The sequence below is a fragment of the Thalassophryne amazonica genome, chromosome 3 (genome assembly GCF_902500255.1).
Source record: "Thalassophryne amazonica chromosome 3, fThaAma1.1, whole genome shotgun sequence".
In the NCBI taxonomy this organism is placed as follows: Eukaryota; Metazoa; Chordata; class Actinopteri; order Batrachoidiformes; family Batrachoididae; genus Thalassophryne; species Thalassophryne amazonica.
Genome location: NC_047105.1, coordinates 56,392,298 through 56,410,623, shown reverse-complemented (window position 1 = coordinate 56,410,623; position 18,326 = coordinate 56,392,298). Strand labels below are relative to the sequence as shown.

At 40.6% G+C, this 18,326-nt stretch overlaps 1 protein-coding gene across 2 annotated transcripts in view; it reads left to right on the top strand.

The window, feature by feature from the left end:
* Positions 1–18,326, top strand: part of LOC117506774 (SLIT-ROBO Rho GTPase-activating protein 3-like) — a 142,266-nt gene that overhangs the window by 54,990 nt on the left and 68,950 nt on the right. The window contains exon 3 of one of the 2 annotated variants that reach the window (XM_034166374.1): positions 4,123–4,131. The exons of the other annotated variant lie outside the window; for it this stretch is intronic. Coding sequence (XP_034022265.1) covers positions 4,123–4,131 — 9 coding nt within the window. The remainder of the gene's footprint in view (positions 1–4,122; positions 4,132–18,326) is intronic. 2 annotated transcript variants of the gene reach the window in all.

Genomic DNA, 18,326 nt, shown 5'->3' with positions numbered 1-18,326 from the left:
CTTAAAGTATGTACAAATTCACACAAATTGCAATTAATGTACTGTTAAATTTGCTGTAACCACAAACACACAATGTACGCCATTTAAGAATTAACTAATGGTGATTTTTCAGCACATTGGGCCTCATGTATCAACGTTGCGTACGGCGATATTTGAGCGTATATGGGGTGTACGCCAAAACGGCTGCGCTACTTGGCATTTATCAATGTGGTCGTTGGCGTATGCTGCGCTGAAAATATACACCAGGTCGAGAGGTGGCGTAAATTATACACCAAAATGAACCAGCGCTGGAATCCACATAAAAATGAAGATGATCAACATGATAAACAGTGCCATTATACAAATCAATGCATATGTTACATAAATAACACTTTCCTGATTATACTACATAATAATCGATACAAATCCCGCTTTTGCGGGATTGTTATGGAGCACGATCTGTGGCTACAGTGCTGACTGCAAAGAAAGCGCTGCTCGCCTTTTTCTCCAGAGCCTGGAGCCAGAGCAGCGCTGAGCTTAACTTCATGTGGTGTGATCGTTTTAGACAATGAAATTGATAATAACAACTGTAGTTTCGTCATTCCCTTAATTCACCCGTGCTGCAACCAGGTTTTGTCGTCTCCATTCGGTTGTCACAATAAAATAAATACAAAAATACATTTAAAAAATAAAGAAATCTGACAGATTAGGCGTGTCTTATTAATTGAGCGAGCAAATATCCACGTCAAGAATTATTGACATGTGAAAAGAGAATACAGTGGTCCCTCACTATAACGCCGTTCACCTGTCATGGCCTCGGAGTCTCGCGTAGTATTTAGTCCAATTTTGCATGCCTTTTTTTTTTTTACAGTGTTCTGTGTTCTGCGTATCTGTTTATAAGAATCTTGTCGCCCAGAAGAAAAAAGAGCGCCAACAACTACTCATAACTGTGTTTGTCACTCGGAAACAAACACCTGCTGCTTGATACATGTCACGGCGACTTTGGTGTATTTCAAGTTTACGCCGTAAATTTACACCACAAGTGCGCAACATTGATACATGAGGCCCATTGTACCAAAACATCAATAAATTAATAAAAACAGAAAAACTTGTCATATTTGTAAATTAAGTGTTTTTGTTGTAGAAATGAACGTTGTAGTGTTGCTTGGCCTCATGTACAGGTCAATGATACTGTTGTCACTCCTGATGCCACCATATTTACCCCAGATATGCATTCCAGGAGGATCACGAAGACACACCCTGTCATCATGAAAGCATGCTTAGAGTGATACTACCTTGAAATGCCAGCGGTGCATTGCGACACTGAAACAGTATCATTGTGCCTGTGTCTTAGTAACACGTGAGACACCGTGACAAGTGTTCCGCTGACAGATGCTTACCCACGATGACGCATCATGACAATTCAAGTCAAAATTGCTTGGAATTCTACACCGTGCATGCAAGATTTTCCTTTCCGGTGACTGCAAAGGCTGATGCTGTCCTTGTTTGAAGCATTTGTATGGAGCGAGACAGAGAAAAGTTCATAAAAGCATTCCATGACCATTACTGTATTCAGAAGACACGTGTTCACAGGACAGTCTTCTTGACTTGTACTAAATTATGTCAACGTGTCAGTCTGGGTTAGGACACATGTGACTAGCCACGCGTGGCTAAATGCACACACGGCCTTACACAGAGCTGTTGGTCATTGCAGTAGCTGCCGTGGGGTAGCATTAACACGTTCCTGTGACAATGATTCCACCCTATGTGATATTTTTGTGCTGCAGCACTGCAGGAGCAGAACTGGCAAACCTGCAAGGGAACAATTACAAATAGCTACCCCCTATTTCATCATATTACCTGTCCAAGATGCCACATTGAGTTTTTAGTGCCTGTGGACTGTGGTATTGTATCTACAGTGTAAGGGAGGATTTCAAAATCTCTAAAAGACTGAGCTCAGACAGCCCCACCCACCTTCTCTTATATAGGCGTAAACCTTAGGATGGTATTCACACATGACAAAGGATCCAGTGCCTCCAGCTAATTTTTTGATTACGTGACATCATTGACGTCAGCGGTCTGATACATTTGTTAGCCCCAAAACATCAGAAGTCTATGCAGAAAACTGTGTTTCAGTATCTCATGTAGTTGATGAGATATAGTCACCACCCTATTTCAGAAAGTGACTTCAGATTTGACCATGACCTTGCTATAAGTTTGACAAGGAGAGTCCACTTTTATCCTAGTTATCAGTCAAGTTTGACTGAAATTGCTCATTGTTTTTACCCATCTGTAAAATGTCAAAAACAAATTGATATTGAATGGGTGTAGCTTTTGCTGCTGTGTTAAAAAAATCTACACACAGTATCTTGTTATTCCTAGCATCACTTACATTAAGTCTTAAAAACTGTTAGGAAAAATAGACCCCTGTAGATGTAAATTAATATTCAATCTTTTCAGCTAGTTGACAGTAAGGCTACACAATATGACCAAATTTTCATATCTCAATATTGAGCCAAATATTATATCTCTATTAAAGTGTCGCAACAGTGAAAATTACGCATTTTTTAAACAAAGCAGTAATAATACCGCACTCATTTTGCACTCATCATAACTTTTGGATACTGTGCCCTCCAAAAGTATTGGAACACTTTTTACACATTTTAATTTGTTAATGCTGTTTTAGATACAAGAAATACAAAATATAAAAAATAAAAAAAATTCTAAAATTATCTTCCTTAAACTCAAACTGATAACAAATCTCTACAACTTGTTATAAATTAATAAAAAATATAAAAGCCATGATGATGGGTTGCATAAGTCATGGAACGCTTTGGTATAACACCTGTAAATAATCAGTTTTATTCTCAGATATCTTCAGGCAAGTCGGGATGGATACGTGAACAGTTCCAAGTCACTGAATATGTCTTGGACTTTATCTACATCAATTATGTAGAAATACAAACAGTATGACACTCTATGGTAAATCTGTGTGGAGCAGACACTTCTCAAAAACTGAGTAACTGTGCAAGAAGGAGAAGAGTGAGGAAAGCCTCCAAAACACCCAGACACCCAGAAGAAGTTATAGGCTTCTGTGGCTGTGATTGGAGAAATTGTGCACAGTGCATGTTTTGAATTTTGTATCACCAGTTATACAGCTTCATGATGAAGTGGTACAGAGGAGGATTTTCTTAAAAAGAAGGCCTGAAAGTTCAGCTACAATTTTGCCAGAAGGTGCATCTGAGATGCAAGCCTAGATTTAATGTTTTGGTGAAAGAACATGTCTGCTAATGTGTAATGTAATTTAGTGCCGTTGTCTTCTTAAATGCCCAGTTATTAAACACAAACGTTTTGGCTTTTAGGTAATTTGAAAGAAAATGTTAGTTAACTTTCTGGGTGCTGATGTCCCTCTAGTGGCCTTTACAGATCTATGCTCAAACCACACAGCAGGATGACACCTGCACACAGAGACATTATTTTAAAAGCCAATTTTTGAATGTTTGAATGCGCATTCTCAAATGCACCTGCAGTAATTTTATATGTTGCGTCCAGCCTTGATGATTTTGCATCAGCGTGAACTCTGCTGAATGCTACACATTTTGGAAACATTTCCAAAGCGTAAGAGCTTGTTGACAAAAATTGAGAAAGTTTTTATGTCACGAAAAACATTTTAGTATTGGCTTTTTTGTCAACAATGATGCATTTTAATTTCATCTTAGTCAGCGTCTTAGACGACTGATGTATTCGTTATCGTCTCATTTCCATCATGAAAAAAATGGTTGTTGATGAAGTATTTCATCTCGTCTGACGAAATTAACACTAGCTGCAATTAATGATTATTTCCATTATCGATAATGTTGATTGTTTTCTTTATTAATCCATTAGTTATTAGGGCCATAAAATGTCATAAATTCCAAAACCTACCTATAAGTTTCAACCCAAAGCCCAAGATGACATGTCAATGTCTTGTTTTGTCCTCAACACAAAGACATTCCATTTATACCCAGGTCACACATAGCCGGAGTCACGCAGAGTGCTGTCGGAGTTATGAATCAGCGCACATCCGAAAGATGTCAGATTTCAGTCCCAAAACGTTCTGACAGCCATCTGCGGAAGTACATACATTTGCTCAAAATCGGCCAGCGGCCCCAAGTGTGACGCGCATGTTCATAATTTTCAAGGCGCCACTGAGATGGGATACCTATCTGACAGCAATCCATGTGTATTCTGACAACCATCTGACCGCAATTACATATTCTGACGGTGGCATAAACAGGATCTGAAACGATCTGATCGCGGCTGATTGAGCTCTGAGATCGATCGGTCACAGCAAAGCCTGCCGACATGCTGTGCCACATTTGTCCACCTCCACTGGACCCCAGCCAGGGAGGGCAAAGGAATATTGTTATGTATGTGACACTGTGCGCGCATCAGAAGCTCCCTGCAGCACCGCAAAGCAGTTGAACGGGATGTCACTGCTGTACGCAGGTACACCTCCTAAGTCTGTAGCAGGTATGATGTGGAAATGTTTTTCCAGCACATGCCAACATAAATAAACATGGAACTCACCTCCGGTACCTTCAGTTCCACAGCGCAGCACAGACAGCTGGTCAAGTCTCTTTCACCCGGCTGCGCTGTGTGCTGGCAATGTCGATCAGCTGACAAAAGCATAATCCACCTCTCGTATAATTAAATCCCATGTGAAGTGCTGTCCCACAACGATAATCTAACTACAGTTGTGTTATGATGCGTATCAAGTAAAATGACAACAAAAGAGTTTAAAAAAGAGAAAAGAGAAAGTCCACTGGCTGCAGCCTGAAAGTTGTGCACATATGTGAAGTTGGCGCACTGCCAGCACAGTTCAGCAGCAGTTACAGAGTCCAGCTGGACAAATAAATTCTAGGAATGCAAGTACAGTATATACTGATCAAAGACCTAAAGGGAATTTTCACCGGACTGTACAACAGCGAACATTTCGGCTCAGAGCTGAACAGATCTCACAGCTGAAATAACAAATTATTGCTCGATTGCATTTAATTCTGTCGGACGTATGACGTGGAACTGTTTCGCCATGACAACATATGAAACTTTCACCTCATTTCTTTCACCTCATTTCGCAGCGCAGTGCATCAGGACCACACAGCTGTGGTGGAATGCTTGAAACAATGGCGGCAGCCATAAATCCCATGTGATAATCCAACCAGAAATCACGATGTAGAGCTGCGTTGTGGGGGGAAAAAACAAAATTAAAGTTTGCTCAAAAGGCTGCGTCTTATGAATAGCAGGAAAGCTCACTGCAAACTTTTAAGCAAAGGTGTCCTTTGATTGTCTGCAAAGTTTAGCTGACAGCAACACACACATGCACATGCACACACATACACACACTGGGTGATCATTTCCTCACGTCAACACACATGCGTGTGAGGTAGTGAGCCCTGGAAAAAGAGGACAAGAAAGGAATGATTGAATGGGACTGTGGGTGACCGTAGGGATGGACACATATGACATGAGTCCGGTCCATATGTTGGTTGTTTTTTGATGTCCAGTACAGGTCCTGTGCAAAAGGAGGAATACAGCTCTCCGGTCCCGTGTTTGTTTGCCGTACAGACATTTGGAGATCGGGCAGTCTGCAGCGCCTTTTATGGACATCTGACAGCAGTCTGTGTCATCTACATGCGCTCTGGATGTGATGTGACAGGTGTGGATGAGGCAGTCTGTCTGCACTCCAACACTGCACGTCTCTTTTCCAACACGCCTCTTTCTTCCCGACTGTGTCGGATTATGGCAACATTTGCAGTGTCGGGCATGGCTCTGGGATATTCTTGCTCTGTGTGACGGGGGCTTTACTGAAAGTGAGGAGGGAAGAAACCAGAAAATATTTCCTTTAAGAAGCTGAAATCAGACGATATGAACATTTAAAAAACTAAGACTCAACATAATCAAACGATTATCAAAATAGCTGGTGCTAATAATCGATTAATCGTTGTGGTGCTATGTACAACAGCAACCCATTATTCACTTATATAGATGGCTGAAAGAAACAAGTGTTTTTTGCCATTTCATGTTACCTCTTTCCTCTGGATGCAATTAATTTAGGCTCCAAATGCTTGTTAAAGTTACCAGAACACACCAGGAATTTAACTACGCTGGTCTTGGAGAAAAATCAACATTAGAAATGGTTATAAAGTCTCTCATTTGGAAATTTGCACATACCTCAGAGTGTGGAATATTTTATTCGATTTTGGCTAAACCTCTATAAAATGTCAGCGAATGTTAAAAAACAACAACAGTAACAACAACCGTCAGCCTTTCTGTTAAATCCAAATGTTGTGTCATCGTCACAGGGTTTGTGCTCCACATTGGCAGAATTTTGTTCATCTAAATGGGACTAATTTTATTGCAAGCCCTCAAAGTTGTGCACTAGAATAAAAAAAATCAGTTAATCAAACATACAGAGAAATAGGGGCACCATTTCTATACCCAAAGGTAGATTGTTTTTTTTTTCTTCTTCTAAACACCACCTTATAGTGTACTTTAAAGTGAAAACTGTGTCTCTTTGTTGAATTGTAAAGGTGGCAAAATCATTGCTGATCATGTTCAGAGGTACATTGTGTATACCCTGCTGGGCTACAGTGGGAGCGACAAGGCATTGTTCCATTTTAGGTCCATTCCTGCACCTTAATTTCTTAGAGTGTAGATAAGAACATCTTTAAAGGAGTGCATTTGAACACTCTTTAAAAATCCAAAATGTATTTGATGAGATGGCAGTCTCCTTTGAGACTGGACACACACACACACACAAAAAATCCAACAATGTGTTTTCTCGCCTGCACTTGATGTATTACTAGGAGATTTTGAAAGACTGAAAAACCCTTAAGTCAGCAAATGAGCAAAACAAGAATTTTTGAAGCTTGTGGATTTTTAGTGGCTGATAGATAAATGGCTAAGTAAGTAGTTTTCTATAAAGTTAGCATGCACACTAACATCTGCTAAATGTTTTTAAATCACTTTAAAGGTATTATTAGGTGCCAAAAACAACATTTTCACTTTTAGAAGTGTTTATTTCTCACTAGCTTTTACATAATATATGACAAAGAGGTATTTTTACACACAAACAAATGGAGTTTGCAGTTAGCAACCAGACTGTGACATCATGGTGCAACTCTACTCTGATTGGCTGTCACCCCCCGCAACTCAAAAATTAACTGAACAGATTGAAACAGAATGTGACTTTTTAAACCTCTTAAAATTCCTCTTAAAATAGGTGGACACCGAACCCAGAACGAAACAAGAAATCTGGACTTACCGTCATCTAGCTTCGTTTCTGTAGCTGGCGCTTCGTCAGAATTTTCAAGCTGTTGAAAAATATGAACGAATCCTGATGTCAGCCTCAATTCATCCATATTCCATTTTGCTTTCTGTCTTGATGGTTCCTCATCCTTTGCGTAGTTCCCGTATGATCAGCGTTGCGTTTGGTTGTCGTCCAACTTCGTCCATTCTCCCAACTCTGACGTCTTGCACAGAACATTGACGATATCTGAACGGATCAATAACTAAAGCTCAGACAAGCTGAACGTGACTCGTCCATGTGTGTGTTTATCAACTATTTTAAACTATTTACGCACATTCCAGCCATCTGTGGCTGGGCCGTGCGTGCGGCTGGCACGTTCCATGCAAGACAAATCTGTTGTCAAGACAACCAGATCTCGCACCTGCTGGTGCTGTGGGGACCACAGCCTGGCTGCAGAAATGATCACAGGCTGGCGCTCAGTCTGGATACCTGCTGTCAAGTCACGTCATCATGAATGTTTCATTTTGATTTTGTTCAAAAGCGCCAAGGTTGCCGTTCGCTTCATTTTTCTTTTGTCAGTTTCGGACTCGCAGGCTTTTTGGTGATGGGAGAAGTGCAGGGTCATTTGTCCACTTTTTCTCAACGCTTTGTGACTTTTGTGCCTTTTTTTCCTTCATTCTGTGATTGCCGTGTGCCCGTGTGACCGGGTCCTTACTCTGCAAAAGCTTGAATCATTCATTGAATGTCGTGCGGAGTTGCTCAGCCCATCTAGTAACACTTTCAGATCTAAAAATAACACGCTCGCAGGAAAGCAAAGACAACTATGACAATAATTGTTCTTTTACAGGCAGAATGTTGGAATTAAATGAATTTGTTGTCTTTATGTATTGTCTGCTTGTTGTTTCACACATCTAAAGTATATTAGTGCAATTTACCATTGTCAGTTCAGTAAACTGTGATGTGATGATGGTATATTTTTTTTAATTTGCTTGCAGCATTGTTCATTAGCAGAGGTTGCTTATTGTGCATTAAGAAGCACAGAAAGTTGTCTTTGTCCTTGGCCTTTATGCTAAACAGACTGCTGTGGTCTGAACAGCAGACCGGCCTGCTCCCATTGAGATGCCTTCAGAGGCATGTAACCAGGCAACTGGCAAACTATGGAATCATAGCTGCCCATCTCTGAGCAGCAAAGGACAACACATATTTACTTTGTGCTTGTCGCGCTCCCTTTCTCGCACTTTCATTCACAATTTCACTCACACTCATATACAACTGGGAAAGCATTTTTGAAATCCGTTATTAGGATACAGAAACAGCATTTAGAACTAAACAAAGGCTCCTTTCTGCCACTGGGCCGCCTTTTCCATTGATGCATTTCTGCAAAGTTCCTTTCTGTGCACAGCAATCACATGCATGGTTGAAGAAGTTCGTCATAATGGAAACTTTGGCCATTTCAATATTACTAAACTACTTCTTATTATCTTATAGAGAGACACTTTGTTTACCTCCCCTGCTGTGTGCGTAAGTATTTGTATTTATCACACTGTGGGGACAAAAACCATTACATAGTCATATTACAGCGACCTGAGGATTACAGTGAAAAAGAAGACTGACGTTATGTGTGTCCTTGAAATTTAACATGTATTTTTGATGTGTTGCACAAAGTATGTAGATTTAGATTTTTTCAATGAAATTATCATCATCATCATCATCGGCTCGCTGCTCCCTCTTTTCCGAGCAAAAATCTGGTTTTTGTAAAGGTTTTTAATTGACCATTTTAGGGCTAAAGACTAGGGTTTTGGGATGGTATTAGGTTTGGTAATAAGGTTTATTGTATGAGCATATTTACATCCAGTAAAGGTGGGTACACACCAGGGGACGTAGTTAGAGATTCCGAGCGAACCACTGAGGTGGCAACCGTCCAGCCTGTCTCCAGAAAAATTTGCATTTGAACGTATTGGAGCGGCTACAGCAGATGGTAGCTGAGCATGAATGTTCTGCTCTATGTGTAAATCCTCCATGACAAGTCGTTGGTGCCAGTCTGTGTACTCATTCACAAAGGAAAACTGGCAATTTATATTCAAAATCAAAGCAGTGTTTGCTCACCATTTCTGTTTGCACTCCAGCTCTTCACTGAGGGTTCCCAGTCAGGGCTGGGTATTGATATGATTTTACGATATTGATGCTGCTTATTGATCCGATTCCTTATCGATTCCCTTATCGATACCTCGTGAATTTTGTACTAAAGTAGGCGTTACAGGTTTTCTGTGAATTTCATTGAGTCTTAAGTAAATAAATATGAAATTGGTCACTGTATCCTTGATCTCTGGACAGAAATAAAAATAAACAAATGGTGTTTCGCTTTGAAGTTATTAATTCCGACTGGATTCTATTGTTGTAACTTGACTCAGCAGAGAGCCGCGTAGCGTTTGGAGCTGTGTGAAACAGAACGGAGGATGATTCTCGTTTCTTTCTCGCAACAAGACAGGAATTCCAGTTAGTAACTTTAATCATCACCAAAAGTGACTCACGATTTCACATATTCAGGGATGAAAGTGGTGAAAAACAAAAAAGCTGAAACCCAAAATTACCCCCCAACACCACCTGCACGAAAATGTTGAATTCTAGAAGCTCTGAAATGCAATCTGGGACTATTCTAGACGAAAACTGGAGTGAGTGCAGCATCCATTTAGTGAGGAAAAAACCCAACTTACCTTATTCAGATTCATTCCAGTAGTATTCTGCTCTTACTAGGATGCAGCAGTTTTCTAGTTTGGCAGATAGTTCTGGAGGAATCACTGAAGAAAATAACACATTGAAAATATGGTTTGACCAAAACAAACTGTCCTTAACGTAAATAAGACAGGGATGAATGGAGGTGTAAGAGTCACTAGGTGTTCACAGGAAACAATTATTTATTTCTGTATGTATATATGTATTTATTTATGTATGTTCATTGTTAGTGCATTTTATATTTCCTGTTGTTTCTATTCAGGTTCTTTTTTGTCTCTTTCTCTAAAATTATATATAATAATCAGATTATTAATATATAAACAAAAATAAATTTAAGAAATATTACAATTTGAAAACAAATGCACCCGAACGTGATGACAGCTGCAACTGCCTTAATGCTAACTTTTAACATTAAAAATGCCATAGCATGCTAACGAGTAAGCATCGCTTCCGTTTTTAAGTTATAAAATACATCTATCAACTGTTTCAGAAGACCATAACAGGTCGGTTTAACATAGAAAAGGTAAGTAATACTCACAGACGTATGCTCTTTAGGATTTTAGTGGGGGAAAATTAAGCGAAAGAAAGAAAGAATAAACGAAGCAATAGATCGAAGCATTGCTTCAATCTGCGAACCACTGCTTCGATTGGTTCAAGGTTCAAAGCAAAGCCGCGCTGCAGAAAAGTTGATTACGGACCCACTGCAGGGTCTGTAATCAATGTAGAGAAATGATCATTTTCCTGATAAACATCCCCCCAAAACAACGGCCACTCTGAAGGACCGATAACAGAATCGTTAAGCACAAAGCATATTGATGTTGGTGGATTGAATCTTTTCTTAACGATACCCGAAAGGAACCGGTTCTCAATACCCATTCCTAGCTCCCAGTGAGTGTTTTCCTGCTGAATGCATAAAAAAAAATCTAATGTCCACTTTCAAAAAGATGCTTAAAACAGGTTTTAAATTTAGCTTTTTTCCCATGCATTTATAGGCAGTTAACCGTCCACATTTAAACCCTTTTTAACAGTGCAAATATAAACCTGAGTAAACCACATGCACACTTATATTTAGGTGTCATATAAAACAAATAATGAACAATTTCTTTCATGCATTGGAAATAATATTTTCATTACTTGTGAGATGGAATGAACAGAGCTGTTGCACCCTCAAATATTTATCATCTGTATACTATTTACTAAGTACTAGTGGTCTCATGTATTTAGTGAAAATATACTGGTAAGCACCTAAGAACAATGTGGACTGCCTTGCTGTCATGATTATGTCAAAAACAGTTTTCATCAATAACTGCTTAATTACATGTAAGCCTCAGAGTGTGTCCAAGAGGAAATAATGTCCCATCATGAAATATCACTTACTTACTGCAATCATACATATTTTAACATCAACCTATTTCTAAATGAAAAATCATTTTCATAATTAATACAAAGTCATGTTTCCCTCATTCCCATTACTATGAATAGACCCATGATTTCAAGCTTGCAAGCAGAAAATACAGCACCAAAAGAATGTCTGCAGCTTTTCTTCTCTGATGGCCCGCTCAGCACAATGCATTTTCAGAAGCTGACCTATATTTTCTGTGCTGTCTGCTGTAATCATCAGACATGCATCTCCTGTGCACATGCTGCCCCAACGTTTAGACTCTCCCACACGTCTTTCCCTCAATCGCACACATGCAGGGACATGTGAATGCACTTTGACATTGAGTTATGATGCCATGCGTCTTTTGTTAGTGCACATGCTTGTGTGACTGCACTTAAAATATATTGGTTACAATATGTTGCCTCACTCCACTTTGGAGGACCGTACTGCTAACCAGCAGACAACATGGGTCCAATGCAAGACAGCATTTATGGTGAATGTGATTTCACTTTGTTGCAGAAATCCGTAACCAGCTGGTGGAGCAGTTCCGTTGTCTGGAGCAGCAGTCTGAGTCTCGGCTGCAGCTGCTGCAGGACCTGCAGGAGTTCTTTCGCCGAAAGGCTGAGCTCCAGCTCGAGTACTCCAGAGGCCTGGACAAACTGGCCCGAGCGCTACGCCTCCAAGATCCGCACGTCAAGAGAGCACCAGCACTTCAAGTGAGTCTCGCCACTGTCTCCCTGATTGGGCATCTTTGTTGAGCGCACTTCTAAATGCATATTTCATACCGATGACTGGTTCAAGCTCAGACAGAGAAAGATCACAAGCATCAGAAATGAAAGAAAAGGGATGGAAGCAGAAGAAATAACCTGAACTAAAGCCAGGTCAAAGGAAGCTTGTGGCCTCAGGCTGCTGTTCCTCTCATTTGAGTCAGACTTCTTATCCCCCCCCAACCCCTCCAGTTTCCTCTGTGTGGCTGTCATTTCATTTCATTTCCGTTCTCAAGCAACTTCACGCTAGACTGCTGTCTCAATAATAATCATATTGTCTTCAACTGGAACAGAAAAGAAATTCGGGCTTCACTTTCTAAAGAAGCCTGCAGCTTGTTGTGACTTTTTTGGTTCATTGTGCTAGATTGTTTCCATGTCATTTCATTTCATATTGTCCATTCTATATGACACTAAATTAAATCAAGATCATTTTGTAGAATATTTTTTATTTTACACCAGGATAGTGCAATCAAAAGGAAAGGCATCAGAAGGGTGATGCATGCATACCTTGTGTTCTCTACAGCCCCAATGATGTGAATGTACAAGTACATAAACATGCCTGTAATGGTGTTGTTGACTATGTATGACTTCATCTTGTGATTTTTGTGTGACTTCATTATGAATTATTCATGCTTTAGATCATTCATCTAGGCTTCTTGGTTGTTTTTCAGACTATGTTTTCCTTGACCTTTGACCAAACTGCTCTAAAAATGGAATTACCTCCAGATCTCTTAGTACCATACTCATGCTTCAGAGTGCTCAGGGTATTCCGTGTGAAATTCTGCAAGAAAATGAGGTGGCCTGATGCACGGCCACGGCCAGCATTGCATTTGTCAAAACTGCTATTTCAATAAAATGTCTGATTTCATCACAATTAAAAACTTAATCACAAATAATTCACCCATTTTATTTTATAATTGCCTGTTTTTGTCCTGCACTAATACTTTTCTCATGTATTATATGCAGTGATGCCGGTAACGCGTTACTTAGTAACGCGTTACTCTAATCCGACCACTTTTTTTAGTAACGAGTAATCTAACACGTTAATCTTTCCAAATCAGTAATCAGATTAAAGTTACTTCTCCATGTCACTGTGCGTTACTATTATTTTTCATTGTGGGTCGATAGCAGCATTAAACTTGGTCTGTGGGCAGGAGGTCAGGGTTCGACTCAACTGCCCACTTTAAGCGAGCTGTGAGCTTTTCATCCACGGTTTTTTGCAGCTGCTCGACTCGTCCTCACCTCTTAAAGCACGGTGATCAGCACACCTGCACTGAGCTTTACAAAGACATTTTTATACTTTTTCCCCTCCTTTATTTAGAATTCTGAGCTGAGCCGCTCCGTATCGTCTCGTTAAAAACAGCTGATCCTCCGCGACGCGTCAACAACTAACACTATTTTCCACTCAAATGCACCTAAACTCTCTTTCTGAGGACCACATGATGTGAAAACGCAATAAAACTTTCTTACCTGTAAATCTGGTCCTGTTTTCTACATAAATAAATGTTATCCATTCTTTGTGCTCAAACGCCAAAGCAGGGGCGAATCCAGATGGAATGGGGGCGTGGGGCAGGGATGTGCCCCCCTCCCCCACAACACCCCTAGATTAAAGGTCCAGTTTTGAAGCTGTTTTTTACTACAACTACTAATATTGCTTAAAATAATAATAATTTCGACAAGTAAAATGTTTAGAGAGTTAGAATTTAATAGTTACATTTCTAAACAATGTAGGTTTGAAATTGCAAGTTTTACTGTTACAGTGCTGTCAACAGTTAAATATGAGGTCAAGAAAGAGGTCTTTATTTTACTTTTTATAAAACAAGTGTTTATTTTCATTGAAGTCAAGAAAGGGTGACTATAAAGTGAGTTGTTGTCGGCAGCTGGGGAAAGTAACTAAAAAAGTAACAAGTAATCTAACTTAGTTACTTTTACAATTGAGTAATCAGTAAAGTAACTAAGTTACTTTTTCAAGGAGTAATCAGTAATCAGTAATTGGATTACTTTTTCAAAGTAACTGTGGCAACACTGATTATATGTGTTCCTTGTCCACTGATGTCTGGCTAGTTAGTCGAAAACTGTGTGCATGCTAAAATCTTGCTTGCCAGTGAATGTCCAGTTAACATTAAGCTGCTTCATCATATTGGCAGCTGAAAACCCATCATGGCAGAATGCAGTCTGCAGTGGAAGTCTGATAATAACGTGGACAACAATTTCCTTCATTGAAACATTTTGCACAGCATTCTGTTGAAACAAGAAAACTTGGTTCTGATGGCAGCTCAAAAAGGTCCGGTTCTGTTTAAAAGCAGGCAACTCTCTGCACTTAATCAGTTTCTTGCTGTCCTTTTTTTCTCCTCATTAAAGCTAAAACACCATCCATTTGACACAGGAGGTGGAATTTTCCGTCAGCCTCTCACTGAAAATAATGGCGCATCTACCGTTTTTCTACCATGGACTGGCGATATGTGAAGGCAGTATCCATGTTATCCGCTTGTCTTCTGTTCATGTCTAGAAGCGCTGCACACCAGTAGTCGGTGTTTGTCCACACATTCCCTCAGTACTTGACATCCATCAAAAATCCACATGTAAGATGCTTTTTGCTACCGGACAAATTATTATTTGAATCTGTTCTAATCAGTTTACACAATCTGTCACAATGTAGCAACTCTCAGACTGCCACCTTTCAATTGATGTCATTGCCATGTGACTACCAGTGCACACTGATGACTTTGTCACAAGTAAGACATGGAAGAGATGAGAAGAACATCATGAAAACTCATTATTTTTTGCTTTTTATGATGTGTTGGGTTCACAAAATTAATTTATTTTAGGGTGGGTGTTTAATAAAATTTAATAAAAATTTATTTCATTTAGAGTGGGTGTTCAACCAACTTTCATCAGAAAAGGGAGTGGCCTGATGCTTGGCCGGGGGCGGTCCAGCGTGGATACGACAATATTCCTACCAAGTTTGGAATAAATCTGACCAGGAGTTTTTAAGCTGTCTTGTGTGTAAACACACACACACACACACACACACACACACACACACACACACACACACACACACACACACACACACACACTCCAGTGAAAACAATACCCTGTTCACTGCTTTACCTGTACACATGTTAAAAAAAAACCTATATATAATGAGTAAGAAGGTGTTTTGGACTCTTTTATGTGATCTGACAGTATCAGTCATGCAGAACAAAACAAGTTGCTCTGTTGAAAATGAAGAGATCTATTTCTCTTTTTAGTCTTGCCAACCAGTTAGGCATAAAGTATATTCATGGTTGAGAGCAGCAGTCAGACAGATGTTGATAAATGGAGCATATCCTCAAAGGGAGCTCCCTCCAATAAAATTCACATTGCATGACTTTTGTGTCCACTCCGTTTTCCCAGATTATCTCTTGTCACACCAAATGGTCATCATTATATCTGTGTGTCAAAGACTCTGCCATCAGTCTGACACATAATTCTCTTTGTGACTTTTTTCTTTAGTTAATATATTTTAGATTGCACACTGGGTATTGTAATCATTCCTGTGAGTGTGAGAGTGTGTGTGTGTGTGTGTGTGGGAAATTATAGCCCAAAAACATTTACCATAAAAAATGGGTTAAAGTTCTCCGTCACCACGACGGATTTCCGTTATTTGGAAAATTTAACCACACATACGCATGCGCATGTGGTGTCATGCGTGTTTTGGGGCCGAAATATGATAGTCTCACTGTCAAAGCAACATCCCATTCTGCGCTAATCAAAGCAGCAGCAATGTCAGCGTGGACTGCGGAGGAAGGTACTGTGTGAATTTTCCATCCTCTCCACTCTGTTTACTGCTTGCCATAAGTCACGGTCCTTCTGCTCCTTGTCTTCGTGGGAACACTGGCAGACACTCCCCAAGCAGAGCAGGGTGTGGCTTTGCTTTGAACCAATGAAGCAATGATCCGACTCTGCTTCGATGGTTTCTCGCTTTATCTTAATTTTCCCCCGCTAAAACCCTAAAGAGCATATGTCTGTGAGTAATATTTACCTTTTTTATATTAAACCGACCTGTTACGGTCTTCTAAAACAGTTGATAGATGTATTTTATAACTTAAAAATGGGACCGATGCTAACGCGTTAGCATGTGTATGGCGTTTTCTGTGTTAAAGTTAGCATTCCATGGTGCGAGTAATTTTTAGCCAAATAAAAGATTGTGAAATTTAACAGTAAATTATTCAGAGTATATGCACAACTAATATAACCATCCCCTGAGCAAGTTGTTGATCTTGGCCTCGTAGTCCGATGTGTTCAGTGACTCCAATACATACGAACGTCTGAAGAGAGATCCCGCAAGCGGCTATAAGAAGAAAATCATTAGCTACCTCCAAAACCTGGAGAAAGAGGGATTCATCGACAGGCAGGCATACTACAGATTGTACCCTGGGGACGCCACTCCATGCATCTATGGACTGCCCAAAATCCACCAACAGGACGTGCCACTCAGGCCTGTTGTATGTAGCACAGATTCCATCACGTACAATTTGGCCAAACACCTCAAGTGGATGTTGGCTCCTCTAGTGGGTAACTCAGACCACCATGTGGAGAACACACAAGATTTTGTGAACAAGATCAAAGACCTGCAGCTGGAGGCAGATGAAACTATGGTGTCATTTAATGTGACACCACCGCTGAGGCCGTCTCAGCTGTGAGGCAGAGACTGCTGGAGGATGTGTCTCTACTTGAAAGGACCAAACTCACACCAGACCACCTCTGCCAACTCTTGGAGATCTGTCTTAACACCACGTATTTCCTGTTTAGGGGGAATTACTACAGGCAGATCCATGGTTGTGCGATGGGGTCTCCGGTATCCCCCATTGTGGCCAATCTGTACATGGAGTGAGTAGAGAAGACAGCCTTGATGTCTTTCACAGGCATCCCTCCCAGTCACTGGTTCAGATATGTCGATGACACATGGGTTAAAATCAAGCAACAGGAGGTTGAGGACTTTACAGAACACATCAACTCGGTGGACTCCAATATCAAGTTCACACGTGAGGATGCCAGAAACAACAATTTAGCCTTCTTGGACTGTGATGTTACGATTGGAGAGAACAGGCAGCTCCAGACAGGGGTTTACAGAAAACCCACGCACACTGACCAATATCTGCTCTTTGGCTCAGACCACCCCCTTGAACACAAGCTCGGGGTGATCAGGACTCGTCAACACAGAGCCCTACAGGTGCCCACAACTGCAGAGGGAAGGGCTAAGGAACAACAACTTGTTCGGAAAGCCCTCACAGTATGTGGGTACCCACGATGGTCCCTGGACAAAGTGCAGAAGTCCCAGAGAACAAAGACACCAGATAGACAGGAGACAGAGACAAGAAGAAGAGGAGTGTCTCTCCCTTATTTAGCAGGAGTAGGGGAAAAACTACAGAGGATCTTCAGACAGCACAAAATCCCAGTTTACTTTAAACTGGTTAACACCTTGAGACAGAAATTAGTTCACTCTAAGGACAGGATCCCTAGTTACAAACAGAGCAATGTAGTGTATTCTATCAGATGTCAGGAAAACTGTAAGAACACTACATAGATGAGACTAAGCAACCATTACATAAAAGGCTATACCAGCACCGCAGAGAGGGCACCAGTGGACCTCAGTCTGCAGTTCATCTCCACCTTAAAGACACTAACCACATGTTTGAGGACAAGGAAGTTAAAATCTTAGCCAGAGAGAAGAAATGGTTTGAGAGAGGGGTCAAGGAGGCATTCTGTCTGAAACAGTTGAAACCCAGCCTTAACCGGGGAGGGGGTCCGAGACACGCTTTGTCCCCTGTTTACAATGGGGTACTCGGGTCAAAGCAGTTTCAGTCTTTTGTTCATGATAATGAGTCATTCACATTATCAGAAGAGTCGTCAAGGGAGCCGGCAGGAGAGCCATCCATCCCATCATTAGGAGAGACAGCTGCCCTGTCATTAGGAGGGTGCTAACTAGAGCACAATAGGTGCTAATTAGAGCTATTGTTTAGTCACTAGCCTATAGCAGTCTGCCTCTCGGTAGAAGGGGTCTGGTTAGGTTTAAAACTCCAGCTTTTGTGACTTCTTGATTATTCTTCTCTACAAGAGTCAAGACAGAAGTCAGACTACCAGAGCAAGAATTTTAGCTGAGGAAGCTTCTGCGATTTGAAGTGAAACA